Source organism: Perognathus longimembris, chromosome 11, assembly GCF_023159225.1.
Source record: "Perognathus longimembris pacificus isolate PPM17 chromosome 11, ASM2315922v1, whole genome shotgun sequence".
Classification (NCBI taxonomy): domain Eukaryota; kingdom Metazoa; phylum Chordata; class Mammalia; order Rodentia; family Heteromyidae; genus Perognathus; species Perognathus longimembris.
This window is the reverse complement of record NC_063171.1, coordinates 43,322,368-43,333,267: the sequence shown is the minus strand read 5'-3', so window position 1 is coordinate 43,333,267 and position 10,900 is coordinate 43,322,368. Positions and strand designations below refer to the sequence as shown.

Sequence of the window (10,900 nt, the reverse complement as noted above, 5' to 3'; positions counted from 1 at the left end):
CTCTTGCCACTAGGCCATATTCCCAGCCCCCAAAGTTGTGCTTTATGTACTTGATGGAATACTATACAGATGAAAATGAGTCACAGGTATTGCAACAGGGATGAATTTTAGAAACTATATTAAGTGCAAGAAAGCAAACTTCAAAGGACTGAGTGTAACACCTGTAAAGCTAAAAAACCAAATACATTCTTAAAAATATTACAAATAAGGTCAAAATTTACACATAACAAGTGATTTATAAACATAAATTAAGGACAGTGGTTACCTCTAAGAGGTGGGGGTCTGCGGCAGGGCAGGGATACAAACATAGTGTTTTGTGTGTGTGTGTGTGTGTGTGTGTGTGTGTGTGTATGTGTACTGAGTGATGGGTCACAGTTACTCATTTTACTATTACATATCATAATTTATTCGTTACATACATCTTCATATCAAACAACACACATAATTTTTTTAAACCTGTGGTAGAAATATATGGTGGAAACACAAATGAATGCCATTTCCCTGAAAGAAAATAAGAGCCACAGCTCACTGACAGAAGCTCTCTTACATAGAGGACAAAGGAGGTCCTCAATAAATAAGGGCTGGCTTACTACTTTTCCTGTGGACACACCCAAGGATCTGGATCTCCTCCCCACATTCAGAACTCCCTGACATTCAGAACTACCTCCTTCCATACAAGCAGCCTAAACCCCACAGATACAGCCTGATACATGGATGACAAGAGACTGACACCTGGTGGATACAGAATGAATTTAATGAAACAACTAGGAAGTCATCTCACTGTATTTGGTGAAAAGGGCAACCAACTTGGGGATAGGGAGTAAGGATAAAGTGTAAATTCAGAAAAAGGTTAAAAAAAAAAAAAAGGAGTTGTCTCTGAGATGTAGGTGGGAAAAAGGACTTATCTTCTAAGTGAGGATGAAGAAAGTCTCCAAAGGAGAATGACTTCCTTCTCTCCTTTCAGAGGCCAGATCAAAAGGAAAGCTATTGCTGCAGTAAGGGAAATGCAAGACTAAGGGGGAAGGGCTGTAGGTCTAGCTGATCTGGACTTAGCAAGCTTAAAATACATGCACTTGGTAGTTGTTGAGGGATGTCAGCTGCCTCCCAGAAACCCTTGGCCCAGTCTTCATCTGTGGAATCTGACTGGGAGGCTGATTCTACCCTTTTCCCCTAAAGGTGTGGTATAAACATAGCTGCTTACCATCCTCCTGGCCACGCTGATTGGTCAGGGGTGGACATGTGGCTTAATCAGAGTGAGTCTTTTGCTAGGATATCTGGCACAAAGATACCCTTTCTTTCTGGTTGGTCATAAATGGGCTAACGTAATCTTAGGCATGCTGGCAGCTATTGAGGTGACCTGGGTTTAAGATGGTTTACATTAGGTGGAGCAGTGAGACCAAAAATCAATCAGGTTTTTGGAAACAAACCGACCGAGCAACCAGGTCAGGTTTCACCTAGAGCCAGCACGACTTCTAGATTTTCAGTTACATGAGCCAATAAATCCCTTTATCTCAAATGAGTTTGAGTTAGTTTATGATTAAAAATTAGAAGATCCTTAAGTTATACATTCATCATACATACCCTTGCTTTCCCAGAGGAGAGCAAAGGAATCCAGATCAGAAGGCCACTACAGATTTGTGGGTTACACTAAAGTATTGAGCTAGAAAGGTTAAAAGCAGCCACCAGGCACTATGTAATACTGGGTGACTCAGCTGTCTATGCAGAGGACAATGGATTCCCTTAGGGAAATAGCCAAGTGTGAAGCAAGTGCAGAGAAAGGGTCTCTAGCAGGCGATCAGGTCCTTAGCATGTAGTTCTAGCCACTCTTCCCTACAGGCCTATCACGGGGGAGTTGCTTTAGGATCTTTCCGCTCATGGGTTAAAGATCTTTGAAGCATGTGCCCCTTGAAGCCTTTATTTTTCTGTGCTGCAGTGTCTACCTCTCCTTTTACAAACTGAAGAGCCTCCTTGTGGCTTCTGCTGCCCTTGATGACACTTACTTTTGGGGGGACAAGAGGAGTTTTATCTTCGGTGTCTTTGGCTTGCTGCAGACTGGGGGCCCTTCCTCCTTTGGAACCAGCAACATCTTCCTGAGCAAGGGCAAGCGCTGCCTCTTGCTCCACCTCTCCTGCTGGCCCTGGCGCCTCTGACCCTCCAGCTGAATTGCTTTTCCCTCCCGAACTCCACGTCTCCCACGGTAACCTTGAGGCCTGGGCAGAGTCCGTGGCAGCTACTGACTTCTCAGGGGTGGAATGTCTTTCCCCACTTCCACCAGACTTTTTTCGAGGGCGCCCCCGTTTTCTTTTGGCATCACTTACTGTATCCTCTGTATCCTGCTTTGCTGCTTTAACTGCTGGTTCCTGCCCACTGGCTTCACTCCCTGGTACTTCAGCCGTCCTCTTGACAGCCTTGTCATGAGGTCGTGGGTCACCACCTATGCCTGTCTCCCTGTTCTCTGTGCCCTGGGGCTGAGTAAGTCCCCCAGGTGGGGCTCGCCCTGGGCCTGGCCCAGATTGAGGTCCAGGCCCAGGCAAAGCAGGAACAGTTGGTAAGAACATGTTAATAATGGGTACCGCTGCTTGTGGTCCTACAGCCCTACTGGGCAGAGGCAGTGTCGCCACTTTCAGTGTGCTTGAAGAAATCTTGGGGGCCAGGATGGGTGAAGAGACTCGGATTGGTGGAATCAGTGCTCGAGGGACGCGGGGAAGGAGCAGAGGCAGCCTGGCCACGAGGGCATTGACCTGTGGATTACTGGGTGCTGAGGCTGAGCTCTCAATTACACTCTTCTTCCGCTCACCACGCACTGGAGGGCTCACCCCAGCCCGGGCTTCCAGCTCCTTAGGAGGCTAAAAAGCAAAAGAGAGGACCACAGTAGGTTTCAGAGAATGAATGTGGAAGGAAATGGAGGCGCCCGAGGCACCAGAAGAGAAAAAGTAGAGGGACTAACCAGGGGAAAAGCTAAGTCAGAGTCATCAACTTTCTTACCTGAGCCAGTCTCTCTGGTTTCTTATGGACTCCACCTTCCAGATTCTCTGCACCATTTTTGGATTTAGATGACCTTTCCCGAGGGGCAGGATCATCCTCTTCTGCAGAGGTGTCAGAAAAGGTAATAAAATGAGGGTGAGAAGAGCACTGAAGAATGAGAAGACAGGGCAAGGCAGGTGGTCGAATCATGCCTACAAAGGGACTCCAGGAATAGAAGGCAATCCAAAGTGTCCATTCTGGTCCATGGGGTGGACTTTAAGGCTCAGTGTGAAACCAGGCATGTTGTGCTGCATGCCTGTAGTCCTAGCTACTTAAGGGGGCTGAGGTGGGAGGATCATTTGAGTGCAGGAGTTGGAGACTAGCCTGGGCAACGTAGTGAGACTCATTTAAAAAAAAAAAAAAGTTGGGCTGGGAATATGGCCTAGTGGCAAGAGAGTTCGCCTTGTATACATGAAGCCCTGGGTTCGATTCTCCAGCACCACATATCTAGAAAACGGCCAGAAGTGGCGCTGTGGCTCAAGTGGCAGAGTGCTAGCCTTGAGCAAAAAGAAGCTCAGTGCTCAGGCCCTGAGTCCAAGCCCCAGGACTGGCCAAAATAAAAAAGAAAAAGTTGCCAATGGTTGAGAATTTCACGTACATGAGCAGGTCCACTCACCGGCTAGCCCCATGGCCTTAAGCACATGGGCATGTGCAGATCGTGCAGAGATGAGGTGCTGCTGGAGAAGGTAGCGGGCAACTTCAACAATGGAACTGAAGGACCGTTTCAGGATCCGCTCTGCCCAGTCACAGGTCAGGGCACAGGCTGCCTCTACCAACTCATCCGGAGGTGCTGGGGTTACTTCTGGGCCCATTTCTGGCTGTGGTGGCAAAAGTGCCTAATCACATTACAAACAACAGAACCTTTTCCTCGACACTTCTACTGAATAAAGCTGAGACCAAATTGGAGACCGGTCTGAGACCATCCCAACCCAGAAATCCACAAACTCTTTCTCGCTTTCCTTTGGCCATAGAGGAATTAGAAGGGCACCTGGAAGCAATGTGCAAATGACCTAGATTTAGCCCTCAAAACATGTTCCAAAGTCAGGTATCATGGTGTATACCTGTAACCTCAAGTTACCAAGGAGGCAGAGGCAAGAGTATCTTGAATTTGAAGCCAGCCTAGGCAAAGTAGCAAAATCCTGTCTCAAGACAAAATAAAAACTAAAGGGCTGGGAGCCCAAGTGTTAGCATGCTTGCTTAACATGTGTAAGGCCCTGGGTTCAATACCTAGCATTCCAAAAACCTAGGAAAGAAGAATGGAGTTGGAGGGCTGTTACTTACACTTTCTGAACCCTTTAGGTCAAGTCCAGGCAAGGGTGGCATAGACACCAAGGTTTTCCTTCGAATGCCGCTGTAGCAATATCTGATGCCAAGTTAAGGAGCAGCCAACATTGGGGCACTCTAGGTCCCTTGAGGGCAAATTAGGCCATTTCCACCTGGCTCTCCACAGCCTATGATTTCCTCCCCAGGTCCTCAGGTCTCAACCCCTCCAGTCAAGGATATTTAGACTGACCCCGGCCACCAAGTCTTCGGGCCTTGATGTCAGGAAAGATCTCTCTGATGATTTTGCCGAAGTTGGCTGTGCTTAGTGGGCGGCAACAGGCAAGACTCTCACAGTACTTCCTGAGTGAGGGGCAGATTGCAAGACACTCAGAAGAGGAGGCTATTGGGTGGGTTCTGAGAGTCCCTAGAGGTCAAGTGTGGGGAACCATTCAAGATGTCAGACTCTAGCAAGGCAGGGGGCTCTGCAGGAGTGCGGGATGAATCCTATGCCCACCCCCTCCACTCACCGATAAGCATCATAAACGCTCTGTTTTGGTAGACAGGTGTCTGTGTGCTCTTCCAGGTGGTTGCGGATCCACCTGTAGGCATACATGTACTCTTCATTGCTGAGTGTACTTGGCTCTGAGCTGTAAGAGAAGTTATAGAGACCAGCATTAGTAAAAGGCCAACAGTTGTCCTGGTTCTTCCCCAACTACTATTTCATTTCTTTCTTTCTTTTTGCCAGTCCTGGGCTTGGACTCAGGGCCTGAGCACTGTCCCTGGTTTCTTTTTGCTCAAGGCTAGCACTCTGCCATGTGAGCCACATTGCCACTTCTGGCCGTTTTCTATATATGTGGTGCTGGGGAATTGAACCCAGGACTTCATGTATATGAGGCAAACATTCTTGCCACTAGGCCATATTCCCAGCCCCCACAACTACTATTTCAGTAATGCTGAACCAAATTCAGATTAGTCCCCCCGGAATCCACCTTTCCCTGCTTAACCAAGCCAGAGCACAGGCCTTACAGGCCTTTTTTTTTTTTTCTTGGTGCTGGTAGTGGATCTTGAACTTAGGATCTAGGTGTTGTACCTTAGCTATTTCATTCAAGTCTGACACTCTTCCACTTAAGCCACAGTTCCACTTATGGCTTTTTGGCTTTTTTTCTTTTTTTTGACAGTCTTGGGGCTTAAACTCAGGGCCTGGGCACTGTCCTTGAGCTTCTTTTTGCTCAAGGCTAGCACTCTACCACTTGAGCCACAGTGCCACTTCTGGCCTTTTCTGTTTATGTGGTGCTGAGGAATCAAACCCAGGGCTTCATGCATGCTAGGCAAGCACTCTACCACTAAGCCACATTCCCAGCCCACATCTTCTAGATTTTCCTGACCAGGCTGGCTTTGAACAAGAGATCCTCAGCTCTCAGCCCCCTATGTAGTTAAGATTACAGGGCTGGGGATATAGCCTAGTGGCAAGAGTGCCTGCCTCAGATACACGAGGCCCTAGGTTCGATTCCCCAGCACCACATATACAGAAAACGGCCAGAAGCGGCGCTGTGGCTCAAGTGGCAGAGTGCTAGCCTTGAGCGGGAAGAAGCCAGGGATAGTCTCAGGCCCTGAGTCCAAGGCCCAGGACTGGCCAAAAAAAAAAAAAAAAAAAAAGATTACAGGTGTGAGCCACCAGTGTCCAGCCAAGGGCCTTTTGCTTGATCATAGATAGCAGCTGTGTGTTTTCCTACTCACCCAACCCAGAGCCTCTGACATTTAACCCACCTTTTGTCTCCAGTGCTGGGCCCTGAAGGTAGCTGAAGGTAGAGATAGAGCTTGTCATTGTCTGAAAATTTCTGTACATCTTGCTGAGGTAGGAAGGAAGAGGAAAGAGAAATAATATGATGCAGAAAAGACCAATCCTATGTTCTCTTGGTCCTTATAACCTAAGTCATGATGATTCATAAGTTGTCAGACTATGACAAGGGGAACTCAAATAACTTGAGGCCAAGTGCTCACTGTGCCTCAAGGAACTCTTGTGGGCTATCGTGGAGAGAAAGGGAGCAGCTCTTGATTTTCTCTCTTCAGGCTTCTACATGAGAAGTCAGAGAGGGATGATGGATCATGTGAGATGCTCACTGTCAAACCGGCAGCAATTTGTAAAGCCAACCATCTTCTGATGAGGTAGACCACACTGCCTCTCCCGCGCAAACCTTTCATTTACCCGTAACTTCCCACCACCCTCATCCCACCAATGATGTTTCTAGATTGCCTTCTTCCCAATGTGCTTACCAGAATTCCCTCTACTTTGTTCTGCACGGCCTTGCTGTGGAGAAGAAGAGAAAGCTAGAGGTCATGAGGTTTTCCCATCCCTGTGTCTGTTTTTTGTTTTAATCCCAACTTGGGGAAAGGACCTGAGTGCCTAGAAGAGCTCAAGAATTGCTTGTATACTGTTCCCCTGCCCCAAGGTACTTGCCTGAGGGGAGGCAATCTGTCTGCAGAGGGGTGAAGTGCTTGCTACCTGGTCTGGAATAGGATTGGGAGATGATGAATACTTACGAAATGGTACCCCGGAGCCTTTGAAGAAGTGTGGTAGGTTCCCCAGCATCAGTACCACCTTGAGGGGCCCTTGCCCCAGTCTTAGGACTCTTAGCATCAGGCTCATCTTCTGCCATTCCTGCATGAAGGCTAGAGCTGAGAGGGGAGAAGGTATTAAGATTTAACTCCTACCAGCTGCCCCTTCCTCTGAAGACCCCAAGAAAGTCCTCATTTCTCTACCCAGAAAGGCAGAAATAGAAACAAAGCTGCCAGATTTTCCTTGTGGGGTTCCCCTCCCCCCACCCTTACCCTTTGCTTTCTCCAAAACTTAGAAATTATTCCATTACTTTGCCAGGCCCATGTATACCCAAACAGATCTCTGCCATCTCCTTTCTACCTGTCCCCTTTCTGAAGTCTCCCAAATCTGGAAAACTATAAAGGAAGAGATAAGGGGGTCGGGGAATCTACCTTAGAAAGAAATGTGCCCTTCTTTGACCCAGCCCTTCTCCACCCAACAAAAAACAACGACAAAACGAAGTTCTCTAATTCTCTTAATATAACTCTTTGACCATAGATTATTTATATATTTATTTCGCTTAGGAGGTCAGAAAGGAGATGAACATAACTCGGACCTGCCAGGCTTGGAAAACACACACACACACACTGGGCCCAAGTTGTCATTACTTCCTCTCGCACGACTGCCCCGGCCTCCCCCGCTGCCCCCTTCCCGCTGGGCCAGCTCCTACGTCATCACCCCACCATCCTGATGCTCGCCCTGCCCTCCCTCCCTGCCCCCCCCTTCCCCATTCAATCACCCCACCACCACCACCCGCGTTGCTGCAAAGTGTCGGGGGGGGGGGGGCGGTGCGGAAAGCCTGGAATTGGGTGTAGGGCTCTCGGTGGGGGGGAGGAGGAGGGGACTCGGCTGGGGAGGGAGGGGGGACTGCGTGCACATGGGTGAAGAAGCTGTTGAAAATACAGCCCGAAGCTATGATTACTATTGTTATTTATTTTTCTTGCTCTCCTCCCAACTCCGGTGCCGCCGCCCCCCACCCCCACCCCTACCTCTGAACCACCGCCTTCCGACAGGAGCAACAATCTAGGAGAAGGGAGAAAAGAGAAACTACCTGGCAGCCACCTTCACTCCAGCCCAGCCCCGCCGTCCCGGCTCGGCGGCGGGCTCGCGCGTTGCTTTATTTTCCTTTTTCTGAATGGTTGTAAGAGCCGGGGTCTGCCCGGATACACGGCCGGCCTGCTCGCTCATTGGCCGTCGCCACCACCCGGAGACGGGAAGGCGCGGGGGACTCGCACGGGTGGCCGCCGAAGTCTGCCTGGCAACAGCAGCTGATTGGTCCGCACCGGAGGGAAAATCCAAAGTTGGTCTTCTCGGAGTCCAGAGGGGGAAGTCCGGCTCCGGCTTCGGTGAGAGCCGGGGTCCGCGTGGGGCGGACGACGGTCCCCCGAGAGGTTCTTAAAGGGGCCGCGGCCGGACGGGAGCCCCGAGGCCCCGGGCTCCGCTTCCCTGGGGAGCTTTCACGCAGTTTCCGATGTCGTTTCCGGTTTTGTTTGTTTGTTTTTGCCTTCGGATGTCAGACCTGCTGGAAGAAAAGGAACCGTAGACACAATCGTTGGCAGGAATGGTGGGAGTTCTTTATGAACTCCTAGAACTCTCTTTAGAGGTAAAAGAAGGTGAACCATCCCGGGCCTCCCCCCTCGGCCCCCCCCGCCCCCCCCCCCGCGCCTCTCTCCACGGGCGCCCCCCCCCGCGCCTCTCTCCACGGGCGCCCCCTCCACGCGCCATCTGCGGACACCTTCACCCCCCCTCCGAGAGGGGAGGCCTCGCACCCTCCCCCCCCCCCCCCGCACTGGTACTGCATTGAGCTGCCATGCTCCCCTCTCCCCCCCTGAGGACCCCTTGGTTTCCGGGTGTACCTTATCTCCTCCCCAAGGGTTGCTAATACATGCATCGGCACCCCACACGTGCGTGCCTGCCGTGTGTTTCTGAACCGTGGAAATTTTGCTGTCTCTCGTGGGGGGGGCGTTAAGGGTGGAGGGGGGGACGTGCTGGAGGCGCCCTTGAACTTGACACCCTGAGAGACACTGCAGGGGGGGAAGGTGTTGTTTCTTGAGCTTCCCAGTTTCCAAGCAAAATTTTAGCTACTGAAGATCCACGCGTGGAAGGAATTTCAGGGAGCCTGACAAAAAGGAGGATCTCGCGAGGTAGAAGCTTAGCAAAGAATTTTAGTAGAGGAGAATGAAAGCAAGGAGAGCAAAATCAACTCCCACTAGAAGGTCCTTCAGCTAGCACCTGACTAGGCTTAACCATAGTTAAGATTTTTTTTTAAGGTCATAAATTAGGTAAAAGCAATGGATCTCTAGCTGTGAAAACTGAACATGAAGAGCACATTTGTGTGTGATTTCAGAGAGCTCATGGACTCCAAGTTGCAGGCTCTTGAACCGTGAACCACACTCATTACTCATTATATGGGAGGTTTTTTGTTTATTTTTTTGCCAGTCATGCAAACTCAGAGCCTGGGCACTGTCCCTCAGCTGCTTTTGCTCAAGGCTAGCACTCTGCCACTTGAGCCACAGTACCACTTCCACTTTTTTCTGTGGTACTAAGGAATCAAACCCAGGGCTTCATGCATGCTAGGCAAATACTCCACCACTTAGCCATATTCCCAGCTTCTATATGAGGGGTTTTAAACTGAAGGCCTTGTACTAGCAAGATCAAATATCTGTAACTTGAGCCAGGCCCCCAAACTTAAGAAATGCATAACCCTCCAGTGTCAGAAATAAAGAGACACACAAGAGATATAGGAGATCTTGTCAGGGCAATTTCCTTTTGCACAAAAGAGCCCAATGCCATTACTCTCTCCAGAGCTAGGCAGTCACCAGTCACACTGTGCAGGGCAATTTGCTAAGCTTTTATCCCAATCCAAACTGTCACTCCTCCTTGTCAAGGAGTTAGGCTCATAGTCTAAGTACAATTGATTACCAAGGTTAGAAAGTGGGCCATTGTTTAATTCCTGTCAAAGATTTACTTTTATTTACTTATTTTTTTTGCTGTTCCTGAGGATACTGTCCTTAAGCGTCTTTGTGCTTAACGCTAGAGCTCTACCACATGAACCATAGCACCACTTCCAGCTTTTTCTGTGTATGTGGTACTGAGGAATCGAGTTCAGGGCTTCATGCATACTAGGCAAGCACTGTACCACTAAGTCACATTCCCAACCCCAGAATTTACTTTTTTTCCCCACTTAGCAATTATGGTTTATTATTTTAACTTCAACCTAAGATTTATCTCCCTTAGATGGCTAGCTGGTAAAAACAAAAACAAACAGTACAGATAATAGTTAAAATTGAAGTAAATAAAGCAAATCATCCCAGGAAACATTAATGTACAATAGCAAATTCACTTTAGTTTGACAGAAAACAATACTCACAAAATGAAGAAGGTTTTCTTGCATGTATGTGTGTGTGCATGTGTGCTGGTACTAGGGCTTGAACTGAGGCCTTCAAACTCTAGCTTGGCTTTTTCAGCTCACCATTTGAGCCACACCTCTACTTCCTACTTTTTGCTGGGTAAATCCTACAGAGCCAGGTGGTAGTGGTTTGTGCCCTGTTATCCTAGCTGCTCAGGAGGCTGAGATCTAGAGATCCAGGTTTGAAGCCACCCCAGACCGGAAAGTCAGTGACACTTTTATCCCTAATTAACCTGCAAAAAGCTAACTTGGTCCCTGAGTTCAGTGACAGAATTCAAGCAAGACACAAAACATAATGAAATTGCAAAACTGTTTGGTGTAAATCAACTGAACAACTCATGGGGGGAAAGGGAAAGGAGGAGGGAGGGGGGAATGAGGGAGGAGGTAACAAACAGTACAAGAAATGTATCCAATGCCTAACGTATGAAACTGTAACCTCTCTGTACATCAGTTTGACAATAAAAATTAAAAAAAAATAAAGTGTCAGGAAAATTTATTAGGAAAGGAATATGACAGAACGGAGATCTTTGCATGGCCTGATACCACCAAAACACAACACTTCAGTTCATTGTCACCTTTCTTTGAGTGGTAGGTTTAGATACAGGAAG

At 48.7% G+C, this 10,900-nt stretch overlaps 1 protein-coding gene across 4 annotated transcripts; it reads right to left on the bottom strand.

The window, feature by feature from the left end:
- Nucleotides 1–963: 963 nt before the first annotated feature.
- Rfx5 (regulatory factor X5) lies at nucleotides 964–8,545 on the bottom strand. 4 transcript variants are annotated; one of them, XM_048357312.1, is made up of 11 exons: nucleotides 7,935–7,988; nucleotides 7,205–7,239; nucleotides 6,829–6,963; nucleotides 6,562–6,595; nucleotides 6,055–6,137; nucleotides 4,815–4,934; nucleotides 4,528–4,647; nucleotides 4,306–4,387; nucleotides 3,641–3,842; nucleotides 2,986–3,086; nucleotides 964–2,846 (listed from the first exon to the last, which is right to left on the bottom strand). In XM_048357312.1, exons 3-11 carry the CDS (start codon nucleotides 6,942–6,944, stop codon nucleotides 1,842–1,844), a joined length of 1,863 nt encoding a protein of 620 aa, XP_048213269.1. In that variant the 5' UTR covers nucleotides 6,945–6,963; nucleotides 7,205–7,239; nucleotides 7,935–7,988; the 3' UTR covers nucleotides 964–1,841. The 4 variants fall into 4 exon arrangements, with proteins under 4 accessions (XP_048213269.1, XP_048213268.1, XP_048213267.1 ...); XM_048357311.1 differs by lacking the exon at nucleotides 7,205–7,239 and having other exon boundaries at nucleotides 6,055–6,086; nucleotides 7,935–8,545; XM_048357310.1 differs by lacking the exon at nucleotides 7,205–7,239 and having other exon boundaries at nucleotides 7,935–8,543.
- Between the last annotated feature and the right edge of the window lie 2,355 nt (nucleotides 8,546–10,900).